The sequence below is a fragment of the Mytilus galloprovincialis genome, chromosome 5 (assembly GCF_965363235.1).
Source record: "Mytilus galloprovincialis chromosome 5, xbMytGall1.hap1.1, whole genome shotgun sequence".
NCBI lineage: Eukaryota > Metazoa > Mollusca > Bivalvia > Mytilida > Mytilidae > Mytilus > Mytilus galloprovincialis.
Window position 1 is genome coordinate 10270714 of NC_134842.1, and position 16683 is coordinate 10287396.

The 16683-nt window shown below is 33.8% G+C and overlaps 1 protein-coding gene across 4 annotated transcripts in view; it reads left to right on the top strand.

Moving 5' to 3' along the window:
* The window catches only part of LOC143075118 (uncharacterized), a 103026-nt gene that overhangs the window by 9328 nt on the left and 77015 nt on the right, over positions 1-16683 (top strand). For 2 of the 4 annotated variants that reach the window (XM_076250419.1, XM_076250426.1), the window contains exon 3: positions 3407-3576. In XM_076250419.1, the coding sequence (XP_076106534.1) occupies positions 3407-3576 (170 nt within the window). Of the gene's footprint in view, positions 1-3406; positions 3577-5606; positions 5713-6421; positions 6523-7078; positions 7241-8188; positions 8283-8646; positions 8711-9821; positions 9941-10826; positions 11084-12601; positions 12660-13957; positions 14173-16389; positions 16481-16683 lie in introns of all 4 variants that reach the window. The other 2 variants (XM_076250421.1, XM_076250420.1) reach the window with 2 other exon arrangements.

The window sequence follows — 16683 nt, forward strand, 5'->3', positions numbered from 1 at the left end:
TTTTGTAAAAGTTTATGGACAATGAAACCAAGTGACGAGTCAGGTCAGCTGAGCTAAAAAGGAGTTTTTAATCAAGGTAACAATGACATCTGGTGGCCATAATAGCTGTCTCATTAGCATTTTAACCACTTCCCATATTTGCTTTTAAGACAATAGAAGAAAATTATTCAATGCAAAAACAAAACTAACTTGTAAATATGAAATTCTCTTTACAGTATGAGTTTTTCTCATTGTTGGAGATTGTACAGTAGTACCTGTTATTGCTTATACCCATTTCTTATTCCCTTTAGTTTGATAAACTCACAGAATATATATCATATATTTACATTGTGCCACATCTCCTTATTTTTATATGCATTACAATAACATGAACAATTGTAATTCAAATCCATATATCAAAGCAAAATGAATTTCACTACTTTCATTCATGCATCCTTTGGCAAAATACAAGTTCTAAGTTATATAAAAATAAAATTTGGTTTTCGACTCTTAACAGGTATAAAAAATGCACAGCTGTGTCATGATTTGTGAAATCTGTGCTGAAAACATAGGCATTGATGGTGTTTGAGTAATTCCATCTGTGAAGCTCAACATTAGCTCGTCAGTTAGTGGTGGACAGTTATAAATTTTTCCTGCAGGATGAATGTCTGTTCAGGAAACCCAATTTCACAAATTAAAACTTTCCTCTAGATTTCTCCTACAATATTCATCCAGTTTAGTTCTTTTGGTTTAACGGGACACCGTCCTGATTTTTAATTTTGCAAACCATTCAGTCTCTTGCTTACAAATGGTGCAAGAAAATAGGATGGGAATGGCAGTAGACAAGTCTCTTTAAAGTGGGTTTGTGCCCTGAAAAAAGTTTTAAAACATTCGCTTTTTTGAAACTTGTGAAAGACGTGTGCAACACACATACCTAAATAACTTTAACATAGGTGGAGAGCATCATTCATGTCAATGTTTTGTTCCTGTTTACATTGTCATTTTTCAAGAAAGCCCGAGGCATAGCTCATGAATTCTTGTCATTACAACTTAAATTAACAAAATTACTGCTAAAATAATTATCAGTATAATATATCTCTTGTAGAAAACCCATACAATTGTAGTATTAACCAAATAATGTCAAACAGATGATATTGAATCGTAATCCCACGTCTTGAATTCACCCCCCCTTTTTATTCTAAAACGATAATTGCGGTTGCAAACATACTTTGGTTTACTTGCATGGCGATTATATAAATAACAGTATATATTTCTTAAAGAAAATAAAGTTTTACCATGAATAGTTTCCTGAACGTAGTCGTTTTCAGTAAAATGTGCCTTGCAAACAACAGCTGATTGGTATGGGCTCTACGATTGCATCGCACGTGACAATCTACGTTTGAGCCATGGCGTTGATCCAACTTTTCCTTCTTATTAAGTCATTTAGAAATGCATGTCCTCCTCTTAAATGACACGCAGGTAAACACCAACAAGGACTAGGCATCGTTAATTGTGTGGTTGTTTTGCAGTGCAAAAACGGAAGTTAAGGACGGAACTGACTGTCTCACTAATAAGAGACAATAAAATTTTTAGAGACAAACAGCGACAAGAAGGTTCTAACAAGGGACAAGCGAATCGTAATTCTCTCACGAGGCTATTCTCATTTGATGTGATAGGGTGACGCTACACCTATCAAATATGTACCTATGAAAAAGAAGAATTTCACTGTTAGAAGGAAATGATATTGCATGGTTTTGATTCAATATATTCTTTAAAAAGAAATTGGAAATTTTTCGTTTTGATGGCCAATTTTACGCGTGTGCATAAAACATATTTTTATTTATATCTAATAAAAACTAGACAATCCCTTTCTTTGTAATAAAAGCATATTTTTATTTATCAATGTACTGATATATAAAAAATGTTTTATAACCGCCCCTATAATAAAAAATAATGCATGTTTGTTTTTTTTTTAATATCTATTGGGAATAAGTTGTTGCAATGACATTTCTTTATTTATGTATAGTCGCTACATAGTCTTCTTGACGCTTCTTCTCACTAAACTAATTGTATTGTCGCTTCTTATCGCTATATTAATTTTATTGTCGCTTCTTATCACTTTTTGACGCTTCTTGTCTTTAATTAGTGGAACCCTATTCAGGAACGATAATTTCATACTTTACATAACTGAGACCGAAATAACTATAACGTCATACGGCTTCACGTACAAAAATACTTTAAATTGTATATTATGCAACATAATTCACGGTCAGTCGACTTTTAATTGTAATATCATGTTATATTAACGAGTGAAATGATATCTAAATATCTTTAGATCGCGAATAGTACACGAAATTGAACGGACCTCTTTCCACACGGAATTCAAATAATGATAGTTTGTAATCAGATTGACTGCTTATAATGCAAAAGACACATTAATAAACAGATTTTTAAAACGAACAATACACACTGATCGTTTCTTTATTTCCCAATGTAAATGAAGGGAACAAAAACCATTTCATGCCACAAAAAGTAGAGGAGAAATTTAAACATTTCCGGATCTATTTCTTGCAAAATGACCCCCAGCAAAGATTTGCGTAAGGAAAGATGAACCTCATGACTTGAAAGTCAGGCCTTAAAGCACTGCCTTTAAAAATCAATTGAAAATGGCTTAACTCATCAGATGGACAAATATACAAGTGGATGTGGGCCGGTATGTATATTTATATATTGGCCTGGGGATTTATTTTTGTTTCCAAACAGAATTCTAAGGTTATGTATAAGTGCCTCCGTTCACTGCACAATTGTAAATTGTCTTCCTAAAGACCAGCAAAAATAAATGGCCCAAGTTCACGTAGTCATAAAAGAAGTCGTATAATTTACGATCAATCGAACAAAAAATCAGAAATACGGAATATTATATGTTAATGGTTAGGAAATCCGTTTCCCCTACATGTTTTAAAAGTCAAAGAAAAATGTTTTTCCTGATACAAGCGTTTTAAGAACCAGCTTTGTGTAACCTATAGACAAATTCGACTGGATATAAGGAAGTTTTAATATGTTTACTCTGATTTGAAATGATTTTTAGTCCGAAAAAAATAAAGGACTTCATTCCTATCAAACACCTTTTTAATTGTTTACCAGTATATTTCTTTTAGTATTGGGTAAAATTGTAAAGGAAAAAAATAGTATCAAGACGTCCTTCCATAAATCTTTTTTTTTTCTGTTCTGACCTTGTCAGCATTGTCAATCTTTTTAACGTTAAAGTACCAATAGTTCGGTCACTACTCAATTAAGTTTGTCGATAACGTAGCTAATTTTGACTGTAAAGAAACATCAATTCGATCACTTCTCTGTTACGGGCTGTATGTGACAGGTATTGTAAAAAAGTAATAAGGAAGAATTTAAATTAGATATTTTTATTTAGGTTCTGGTAAAACAACGCTTCTGAACACAATAGCTGGAAGAGTTCAGTCAACGTCAGGGGAAATAACTATGAATGGACAATATTTCAATAAACATCTTAGACGTCGACTTGGCTACGTGTTGCAAGACGATGTGTTCATGCCTAGTTTAACTCTGTATGAAACATTATATGTAAGTAAAAACTATTATATAAACCACTGGAAACTTCACTGATCAAGGGATATCCAGAAAAGCGCTTGTTATTTTCTAATATAAGAAAAAAATGCTGAAAAGAAACGACCAGAGTTCACCTGTGGTTGCTTGTAATGTTCGTCTGCAATCTTAATTGTTTTCTGGTAACTACATGTAGTAAGCGCTTTTCGTACTCTGATTTGTTTTTTTTTCAACAACAAACCGACACACACACGACTATTGTTTATGGAATGCTCCCTCAGATAAAGAAAAAAAAAAAAAAAAAAGGCTGTTTGGTTAATATAAAAGGGAGGAGAATAATGATTGCTTATGAGACTACTATTTGTTTCACAAGTTCCCAAGGAACGATGATTTAAAACATACTTTATGTCACCAAAAAAAACTCAATAATAAGCAAAACAAATATACCATTAAACATGTAAACAAATGTATAATGAAAGACCGAAATCGATTTCTCGTCAATATCGATCGGTTGAATACTCAAAGATACAGAAAAGAACATTAAGCAACAATAATTACAGAAAACTTTACAATACCACACACAAAACAAGAAGAACATAAACGAAAATACACTGATTTTCTTTCGTTCGTTCGTTCGTTCGTCTGTCCCGCTTCATGATAGTACAAATGTTCCTTATGATATGATCTTTCTAGTTAGCTCACCTGACCTGAAAGGTCAAGTGAGCTTTTCTCATCATTTGGCGTCCGTCGTCCGTCGTCCGTAAACTTTTACAAAAATCTTCTCCTCTGAAACTTCTTGGCCAAATTTAACCAAACTTGGCCACAATCATCCTTGGGGTATCTAGTTTAAAGAATGTGTCCCATGATCTGGCCATCAAACCAAGATGGCCGCCATGACTAAAAATAGACGACAGGAGTTAAATGTATATTTTGGCTTATATCTTTAAAACCAAAGCATTTAGAGCAAATCTGCCCTGAAATTTTCAGACGAATCGGATAACCTGTTGTTAGGTTGCTGCCCCTGAATTGGTAATTTTAAGGAAATTTTGCAGTTTTTGGTTATTATCTTGAATACTATTATATATAGAGATAAACTGTAAACAGCAATAATGTTCAACAAAGTAAGATCTACAAATAAGTCAAACATGACCAAAATTGTCAGAGGACCCCTTAAGGAGTTATTGCCCTTTATAGTCAATATTGAACAACTTTTCGTCATTTTTTGTAACTTGTACAAAAATCTTCTTCTCTGAAACTACTGTGCCAAATTTAACCAAACTTGGCAACATTCATCATATTGGTATAAAATTTAAAAAATGTGTCCGATGACCCCGCCTACCAAACAAAATGGCCGACATGGCTAAAATTAGAACATAGTGGTAAAATGCAGTTTTTGCTTTATATCTTTGAAACTAAGACATTTAGGGCAAATCTTTCAAGATTTTAACGTCCATCAGAATAAGATCTATCCCCTAACAAATTTTCAGATGAATCTGACAACCTGTTATTGGGTTGCTGCCCTAAAATTGGTAATTTCAAGGAAATTTTGCAGTTTTTGGTTATTATCTTGAATACTATTATAGATAGAGATAAACTGTAAGCAGCAATAATGTTTAGCAAAGTAAGATCTACAAACAAGTCAAATGACCAAAATTGTCAGAGGACCCCTTAAGGAGTTATTGCCCTTTGTAGTCAATATTGAACAATTTTTTGTCATTTTTGTAACTTGTACAAAAGTCTTCTTTTCTAAAACTATGGGCCAAATTTAACCAAACTTGGCCACAATCACTACTAGGGTATTTATTTTAAAAAAAGTGTCTAATGACCCCGCCTACCAACCAAGATGGCCGACATCAGTAAATACAGTAACAGGTGAGCAACACAGGCTCTTGAGAGCCTCTAGTTTTAATGACTAATTAGAGATTTCCCGCATTTTCACGGTCCACTGAACATAGAAAATGATAGTGCGGATGGGGCATTCGTGTACTATGGACACATTCTTGTTTTATATATAATATTTAACTTATCAATATCATTACTTTTGTTAGTTTACTGCAATGATTCGTATTGCTGAATCAGTGTCGGTGAAGGACAAACAAACCCGGATAGATGACATAGTAAAGGCTTTGGATCTGAAGAAATGTCTTCACACAGGTGAATATTGAAAACTAATATTGAAATGGTTGGCATGCCATTTACAATGCCACACGATCTATGGGTTCATTTGTAGATCACTTGACATGTACTTTTAATGATATCTAAATCCGCGTTATGAAAGAGTGAAGGTCAAAAGGAATAACACATTTTTTTTTAAAATAAATTTAGAATATTATCATTTTTTTATGTGGGATCATTCACAGATTTGACCACCAAAGTCCTCTTTATAACAAAACCATAAAGTTTGAGAAATTAGCTTAAAAGAACTATTTGCCTTTTAAATGTCCGAACAACTGTATCTTCGCTAGCCAAGGGTTACGATCCAGTCTCGTATTGTATCGTGCACTATCATTAATCGGTTGCGTTTTATTTGTTTAACCAATAGTTGCAATTATTTCATGTCCTTTTTTTATGCACAAAATAACAATGAATGCATTTCAAATTCTGCAAATTATGTCAGACAGGATAAAGAGCGGTACGTTTTGATATCACTGGAAACTGGTGACATGTTGGACATGAGCATACACAGGTGGTCTTGCAGTAGCAGGCCACTTGCAGATTCACCAGAGAGTTATTTAATTGAGATTGATGATTTTTTACTATTTTGTTTCATACTGTCAACACTCAGCGTAGATAATACAGCATAAATACTAATATAACTTTACTTAATCATATCAATTATTATATACAATGCATATCATTATAGTTATTGGTGACTTTTTTGTCCGTGGATTGTCCGGTGGTGAAAAGAAAAGAGCCAATATAGCATGTGAATTCCTTACAGACCCTGATATTATGTTGATTGATGTAAGAAACTAGATAGCCCCTTTAAGTCGCCATAATACAACTCCATTTGCTAGAGATATTGAGACAGGAATTCGATGGTTAATCTTATAATAAAATACTTTAAACATAAATAATGATAAGACTACCAATGAGACCATTATCTACCACAGACCAAATACAAAGGAGATTGTTAACCACTTTGAGTCATCAACAATGGAAATACCTTGTCGAAATTTATAAAAGTCCATGGCACAACGAAATGTAAAGCAAGTCATAATAGAGAGCCAGCTACTTGAGTTATGTCTAAATCAACAAATGAAAGACAAACATGACAGACCAAAAGTGATTGAATCTACCGTTTACATATTCATGATGTAATCGTTCACACTTGGATCGCCCAGTTTATGCATTTGTACATACAAGTGATCCTTTAATACATTTCATGCATCTATCCAGTTTCTACACCAATGGCGAAAAATCTTCAATACATTTCATGAATCAGACCAGATTATAAATCAATGATGTGATCCTTTGAACCATTTGAAGTTCTTTCTTACAACTATTTGTTAATTTATAGGAGCCTACATCCGGACTGGACTCTACTACAGCACATAATCTTATGACTCAACTTAAGGACTATGCCACTCATTTCAACAAAACCATTATAGCCACAATCCATCAACCATCCAGTCAAGTTTATCACTTGTTTTCTAAGCTGCTGCTGTTGATGGACGGTAAAGTAAGTTTTGATTGTAATTCAAAAAATTTGTACGAAAGTAAATATTATGGTCAATTTCATATGGGTGTAAATATCGATGCATTGTTGCATTGTCACAAAACTAAGAAGGGGATCTCTTTATCGATGTAATACAGATTGTGGAGAAATGCTTCACAAAAATGTGTATTTGTTTCCAAATTATAGAGACCATTGTGCGAACGACAAAGGTCAGTAATATAATTGATCAGATAAATAATGAAAAAAAAGTAAATAACCCAGCTTCCGAAATCTGTACCATTCGTTAAGTAAACAACCCAGCTTCCGTAACCTGTACAATTCGTTAAGTAAACAACCCAGCTTCCGTAACCTGTACCATTCGTTTGTTTTAGTATCATTAAAATATTTACCTCATGTTTGTACACCACACTTTAAAGTATCTTAGATCTAAATCTCTGTGAAAAAATATGTTGTCGGCTATCTGATTTCTAAATTTTGTTGGACTTTCTCGTCAATTTTATCATTTGTGGTGGAACTTCTGGCCAAACATTCGTTGACATATTTGAACTTGAACTATTTAAATTGGTGTGTACCGACATTTTCAATCCATGTTATCTTTTTTAAAGTTTTTCTTCGTATTTAGCTTCTCGAACTATATCCCTCGAGTGTATATACTGAGGGTAATGTCAAAACACTTACCCTGTGCTCAATTATTGTCTAATTTTACCACAACTGGATGAGTACCGCTACTGGTAAACTATCAATTCGTCAGTGCAAAATCTGTTCAGTAGCTATTAATCTCGAAGAGTATGTAATATATGAAATTTTAATTTTGGAGTCAAATTCCGGAAACGCTTGGTATTGACTGATTGTTGATTGCTTTACACCGCACCAGCACACAAAGGCTATATAGCGGCGATGCTTTTTTTGTGGGTATGGCTTTTGTGATTATGTTTACTTGTGATCTTTTAGGTAGCTTATTTCGGAATAGCGTCAGACGCATTAAATTACTTTGAGAGAATTGGAATGACATGTGCAATACATTTTAACCCAGCTGATTTTCTGCGTAAGTATACAACTATATCAACAATTGGCATGTAGAATATAGAAAAAAGCATGCCAAATTATTACATATTAATAGTATTATTTTTATCTGTATTATGGTGTATACTTAGAGTAAACCAACACACATTGAAAAACACATAGAAAACAGATTTTCTTTTTTGTCTTTCTATTGTTGTACAACAATTATATTGCATTTTTCTTTTAAAAACATCAGATATTGCGTACAAACATCAATAAAAAGTTTTTTTTTGGATCGAGACAGCAATTTTGAGTACGTAAATAAAGTTGTCGCCGGATGTTTAGTAGTTTGTAATTGCTTCGAAAAAGTATGTAACTGTTTTACATCGATGTTCATTTTATTTTAGTTGCTTTGTTGAGTAGAGATAATGAGACTAGCAAGAAAATACTAGAGGAAGCCGACAGGAATAAGTAAGTGATTATTTTGTTCTGGTAATCACGAAGATTGTTAATTCTTAAGAAAGAACGTGAAAAGTAGGGTTTAAGTACGGGTTGAAGAGATATAGAAGCATAAGGCTTAAAAAGTCATGTGTGTTATTGTTTTGAAAAAAAGGTAGAATAACGACTCAACTCCAAGTGCAAATACTATGCAGTACTTAGTTTAAACATATTTTATTTGCTTAAATGTGCAAAAGGGATGAGACACAAGTTAATCAAACTTATATAGTCTTCTGCCATAACAATTTATAACAATAGAATATTTACAAAGCATGCATACAAACAATACATTAAATATATATATAAAAAAATATTTGAACTGTGAAGAGATGGTGATAAGAGATAAGAGATATGCAATACTATAACTTTATATACAGCTTTTATTGATCGAGATCAGTGAATCCAATCAGATTGTGATTAACCAATGGTTATCTGTAAAAATAGGGAGAAATCGTTGTAATGTTATTGGAATATTGCATCGAGCAAATAATGATCCGAAAATAGGAAATAGTACTTTGAGACTGGTTTATAATGGAAACACTTAAATAAAATGATAGAAAGTAAGTTATCATTTCGACATGGGAAAAAAACCCAAGAAGTTAAAGCAAATACCTTGCAGAAAAACTAAATATAAATACTTATAATCTAAGAAAATATCATAGTTTAAACATATTTATTTAAAGTGGATTGGGAAACAAGTTAATGCAAGTTATATCAATCCCTTTCCACTTTGCGGGTCCAAGTGTTGCATTGTACATTTTGTAGCGCCTCTAGTCTGCTCTTTTTCGAAATCTATAAGGGTGCCTTCTACTTGCAAGAGATATAATGGCTCTTTCTTACCACGAGTCATCCACTTATCATCAACTTCCGAAGAACTATCATTGTTTCTCAAGATCACACTCGCAAATGGTGTCAAGGGAGAGTCGAAAATTCAGTCCCTGAAATTACTTCCCGGAGCGGGGATCGAACCAGGAACCTTTCTGTTAGTAGTCCGATGCACTAACTACTTCACCACGGCTCTCCAGAAAATATCTTAAAGTCAATCTTAACTTTTTGGGCATATAAACTGTGAATTATGTTTCAGAAAGTTTGAAATAATATGTGGGCAGAGTCCTCTTCCAAACGGTCAGAATGGCCACTACAATCACAGCTATACAAATACATCTGATGCTGATATTTCAATAGCTGAATTAAGGACAAATGGTATGTTAAAGTTAAATTAATGTGACAGAAGTTTACCGATGTCCAAATCTTTTAAATTACGTGGAAGAGACAAATAATCATCACACTTTAACAATGACAACAACAATCCCAGGCGAGACACGGGGTTCCGCAGAACCCATACCAATATGGTCCCTGTAACAAATCTGTTCCGACCGCACATATATTAAATACATGAGCACTAGATTTTATCACCTTTGCATATATAGTCATATGTATGAATTTAGGATATTCAACAACACATTCAAATTTGTTTGATAAGATATACACAGGTTTTGGTATTTTTAGTTGATTGATGTACTTTAGTCGCTGTCAGCTGAAATTCGTAGCGGTTATCAGTAAAAAATAATCTAAACTATCAACCACTTTCACTCGTGATATAGTTTTTCACATTCTATTCATGAATTGTCAAAAGAAAAACCACTACTGACCTACCTTTTAAGTGATTGCACTGTTACGAAATAATCCTGATCTCACATTTTCCAGAATGTTTTCCTTTGTAATTCCTTCATCTTCGTTTCTATGAGGATCCACGGAAACACTTCCGATAAAAACAATGGCGGATTCCACCATTCAAAATCGTCTTGGAAAATGTGAAGGTCATGATTATCACAGTGCAATCACTTAAAAGGTAGGTCAGTAGTTGTTTTCTTTTTGGCGATTTATGAATGGAATGTGAAAAACTATATCACGAGTAAAGGTGGTTGATTATTTTTACCGATTATCGTTACGAATTTCAGCTGACGGCGACTATAGTAGCGTATGGATTTTCCTATATTTGTTCAAAAATTATTATATAAGCCTAATAGTTGAAAAAACTTGAATTAAATCTTAGTTGCAAAATTTAATGATCAATAATTTTTTACAGGCTCGGCTGTTTCGTTCGATAACATTTGTGCTGTTGGCATGGATACAGAGGATACATCCGTGCATTCCCATCATACATGGCCAACCTCGTTTTGGATGCAGTATCGTATGTTAACATGGAGACAATTCAGACAATCGAAGGGTCAAATCCTACACAAATATGAAGTGATACAGTCTTTACTCTTAGCAACGCTTGCTGGCATACTTTACTTCCAGACGGACTATTCTTACAGAACATTACGTGATAAAATGGGAACAGTAAGTTATTGGTCTTCTTCTCATTCTCGTTGACGTCTTTTTAAGAGATATAGCAAGATGTGGTATGAGTGCCAATGAAATATCTCTCGATCCAAGTCACAGTTACTTCATAAAATGGGAACAATAACTTCTTATTTTTTTTTTTCTCATTCGTGTTGACGTCTTTTAAACAGACATTTTCTGATACTTTGTTTAAAAAGGAGTTAATAAGTTGGACTAACCAAGTATCATATATTAGTACAGTGTCTTATTAATATTGAATAGAAAAATTAGAAGATGTAGTATTTTGCCAATAACACAACTGTCTACAAGGGAACAAATGACACATAAGTTGATACCTACAGTTAACCATAAGGCCTTCAACAATGCCGTATTTGTGGAGCTTTTCAGAATGTTTGGTTATCAATGCTCTTCAACTTTGTACTTGTTTGGCTTCCTTTGCTATTTTGGTATGAGCGTCACTTGTGGATCTTATGTAGATGAAACGCACGTATGGTGTAATAAATTATAAGCCTGGTACCTTTGATAACTATTAGCATGTCGAAATGTCCTATTGTAATGTTTTTTTTGTGTATTTCACTGTCCTGAAGGTTCTTACATTATTTTGTACTGTAATCCTGTCATCTAATGTTGTCATTTTAGTGTGATATTTTTCATTGCCATTAAAGCGCGAGGTTTGGCTAGCCGCAAAACCAGGTTCACCCCACCATTTTTTAAAAATGTCCTGTACCAAGTCAGGAAAATGGCAGTTGTTATCTTATAGTTCGTTTCTGTGTTTGTTGCATTGTCGTTTTTTTTTGTTGCACTTCAGTGTTTCTGGTATTTCGTTGTTGTCCTATTATAGATAATGTGTTTACTTCAGCTTTAGTTTGTTACACGGATTTGTTTTCTCTCAATCGATTTATGACTCTTGAACAGCGGTATACTACTGTTTCCTTATTTGAGAGAGGCACACATAGAATGTGGCAAGGTATTTTTACATTTACACAACAGAAACAGTGCAGATCTGAGAGAATCGTAGTTACTGACAGGCATTTCAAAGCCGATGACAACTACTAAACATTATGCATATTAAGGACTTTAAATGGTAAAACAATAGAATTAATTGAAAAAATCATAAACAAAAACAAGTGAGATATGATATGATTTCCATTAACGCAACTATCCTCAAGAGATCAAATGGCGTGGAGTTAAGCTACTATATGTCACGGTACAGTCACTAGCAAAGCACAACAGCCAGACTGTATTTCAAATATAAAGGGTCCAGACATGACAAAATGTTAAACAATTCAAATGAGAAAAACTAAAATTTAAGAATTGAAAGACCAATTAACAAAAAACGAATTCATCAAACAGCAACCAAGTATTACACGATACAGACTCCGCCCTGTTTTTGGACCGGCATGCACTGAATTTAGTGGTGTTAAATATTTGCTTTTAATTGTGTCTAATATAACCAATGCTTGATTTTCTAAACATAATGTTTTAGTTACATAGTATATGTTTTGTTTTTTTCAGATTTTCTTTAGTGTTACTTATTGGGGATTTAATTGTATAATTGCCACAGTAACAGGATGTAAGTATAAAGCTCCTGTCACAACAAACTCGTTTTCACTCCGTTCTGAAAAATGAAGCCAACCGTATTAATCTGAGTAAAAAAGAAGTCGACGTAGAAACAACCTTTTACGGTCTGTTTACGAGTTTGATCGGGAATAGTGCACCGGCACTTTGAGTAAACTCAATGTTTCAGTGCGACCATCCAGTCCTTCGATTAGACGGAATGGCAATTTACTCAAAACCGATGTACGTGCTACGATTAGAATTGCTATACTCGATATGATGCGTACATTGGGACGTGATGTGGTTTTGCTTCAATTGAAACCGAACCCTTTGTAGCACGTTCATCCCGTTCACTACGGTTGTCTTTATCTAGAGAGATAAATGCTACAGCAGATACAGTTAAGTCTGCCTCGTATCTTGACTAACAACTTGAAATTGACATTGACAGTTGGTTGACAAAAACACTTTACGACACAAAAGAGATGAATTCAGCTTCCAAAATGTGATATTTCCACTTTTAAACCAAGAGTTCCACATGGTGAAGTTGAAATCATTACTCCGCACGGACATCATCACGAGTTTGTTGACCGTTATGGAATATCTTTTTCAACAAATGATATCCGATACGTTCCTAATGTCGTAACTACAGTCCTGTTCCCTTTTAACAAATATGGCATACCGAATTAGACTATAAAACGGCTTTGTGATAACATGAGTAGCACGACGGATGCAATATTTTGGGCAGGATCTGCTAACCCTTTTGGAGAACCTGAGATCACTCCTCTGTGTTACATTTTACCTATTATGTTTGTTGTGTTCTCACATCGTTGTCAATATAAAATGGAATTTGATGCGACTGTCATACATATTTAGCACTGACGGCATCAAAAGTTCAATGTAAAAAACATGAATTCACATAGTTTTTTCTCTGACCTCATCCTTCTTAAATTAATTTGAAAAATAGATTGACCAATGTGGATATATGTAAAATCAATGTCAAATAAACAAAACTTGCAGCAATGTTTACCCCTACCCCCAAACTATTTTGAAATACAATAATCTACAACTTTATATTTTGGTCTTTTTGCCTGTACCAAGTCAGGAATATGACAGTTCTTATCCATTCGTTTGATGTGCTTGGACTTTTGATTTTGCCTTTTGATTTTTGATTTTCCTTTTTGAATTTTCCTCGGAGTTCAGTATTTTTGTGTTTTTACTTTTTACTTTGTGTAGGGTCTATTTGTACTACCCTTAGGAATCCGTCACATCAAATCACACGTGACTTCAAATATCATGTAAAATATTTCAATTTAGTTCCAGCAGAAAGAGGTGTGATAAAAAAGGAAAGAGAAGCTGGAGCCTACAGATTATCAGCTTACTATGCTGCTAAAATAACCAGTGATCTCCCTTTGATCCTGATAACACCAGTACTATTCTACTGCATCATCTACTGGATGTCTGCTATAGGGGATGGAGTCTTATTCGCAATTTTTCTTGGTGTGAATTTACTTTTCTGCACAGTGGCACAGGTATACACATTAAAGTTTGATTACAACTTTATTCAAAGATTTGCATTAACTTTTGTGTTTCAATGTTAAGGTTTATGTAAATAAGTCAGTAATAATCAATTCTTATATAGATAAAAAAAAATAACTATATAAAAAATATTGATGTCTGTAATGATTGTAAAGAATATGTAATTCTTTTACAGGGTTCACTTGACTTCTATTTCATTTTCATAGTAAACGGCTCAGCTGTAAAATATGATTATTGATAATATGTTATATTTGTTATTCTCATCGGATTTTGTCTAATGCTTAGATATAGGAAGATGTGGTGTGAGTGCCAATTAGACAACTATCCATCTAAATAACAATTTATAAAGTAAACCATTATAGGTCAATGTCCGACTTTCAACACGGAGCCTTGGCTCACACCGAACAAAAAGCTATAAAGGGCCCCAAAATTACAAGTGTAAATCCATTCAAACGGGAAAACCAACGGTCTAACGAAAACGAAAAACGAGAAACACGTATAAATTACATAAACAAACGGCAACTACTGTACATCAGATTTAGTCTCTGAAACTGATATTACCAAGATGCTTGATTTCTTGATTGACAACATATTTGTTACGTTCGGAGGACGTGTTTTTCAACAAACTGTCGGCATTTCAATGGGTACAAACTGTGCATCTCTACTTGCCGACTTGTTTTTTTTATTATTATGAGGCTGACTTCATGCAGGAACTTCTTAGGAAGAAAGAAAGAAGTTAGCAATATCCTTTAACTCTACTTTCCGCTATATAGATGATGTTCTTTCACTAAATAATTCAAAATTTGGTGACTATGTGGAACGCATCTATCCCATCGAGGTAGAGATTAAGGATTCCACAGATACAGTTAAGTCGGCCTCATATCTTGACTTACATCTAGAAAATGACAATGAGGGTCGGTTGAAAACAAAACTTGACGACAAAAGAGATGATTTCAGCTTTCCAATTGTGAACTTTTTATTTCTAAGTAGCAACATTCCAGCAGCACCTGCATACGGGGTATATATTTCCCAATTGATACGATATTCCCGTGCTTGCATTTCCTATCATGATTTTCTTAATAGAGGGTTGCTGCTCACAAGGAAGCTATTAAATCAAGAGTTCCAAATGGTGAAGTTGAAATCATCCCTCCGTAAATTTTACGGACACCATCACGAGTTGGTTTACCGTTATGGAATAACCGTTTCACAAATGATATCGGATATGTTCCTTACGTCGTAACTACAATCCCCTTCCCTTTCATGAATGTGACCTACCGAACTAGACTATTTACCGGATTTTTTATCACATAAGCAACACGACGGGTGCCACATGTGGAGCAGGATCTGCTTACACTTCCGGAGCACCTGAGATCACCCCTAGTTTTTTTGTGGGGTTCGTGTTGTTTATTCTTTAGTTTTCTATGTTGTGTCATGTGTGCTGTTGTTTGTTTGTCTTTTTTTCATTTTTAGCCATGGCGTTGTTAGTTTGTTTTAGATTTATGAATTTGACTGTCCCGATGGTATCTTTCGTCCCTCTTTTTTCTTTAGTAACACAAATGTCTTAAAGAATATTCACATACATTTCAGTTAGTAGAGGAGCCGGGAAATTTTAACATTTGTACACAAGTATTTGTGATTTGATATTTCATTTTCAAAAGGAAGTCTGCACATAACATGTAAATGTTGAACCTTTAATATCTGTTAATTTACCAAATTCTGTCCGAATTCCTCTTTTATTCTATTTTCTATATATGTTTATACTTTAGTTGTTTATTTATTAAAAATATTGAAAGAACCTCATGTTCATGAAAGCGATAAAAGTGGGACGAAAGATACCAAAGGAACAATCAAACTCATAAATGGAAAATAAACTGACAACGCCATGGCTAAATATGAAAACGACAAACAGACAAATAATAGTACACATGACACAATATAGAAAACTAAAGAATAAGCAACACGAACCCCACCAAAAACTAGGGGTCATCTCAGGTGCTCTGGATAAATTGTTCATAGGTTAGGACTTTTTAAACTCTCTATCACAATGTCTCTAACGTGAAAATAATTCATAAGAAAGTGCCTCAACATTTCAAAAGTTTTTGTATCATTTAGAATGTGTGATTAAGTAGGGATTATATCACTGAACCAAGTCTGTTGTCTTCCTATCTCTTTGTATTAATGTGTATTTGCTGTTCAACATTTCATTTCAGAGTATTGGTCACATAATTGGAACAGCCATACCAGACATGAAACTAAGTTTAACAACAGTTAGTTCTTACATGCTGTTTTCTCTCGTGTTTTGTAAGTGTTTATTATAGGATTAAGGATGTCTGCTGGTCATGTTTTTGAATTCTTGTCATATTTTCGATTTTCTCAGGTTTTATCCATACAAATGTATTAAAAAATTTTTTACACGAGACCCCACTTTTGTCTTCATAAATCTGTTCAATAGATCATTTATGACCATTTGAATTTTTGTCATGAAATCCTTGTTATTTTTTCTT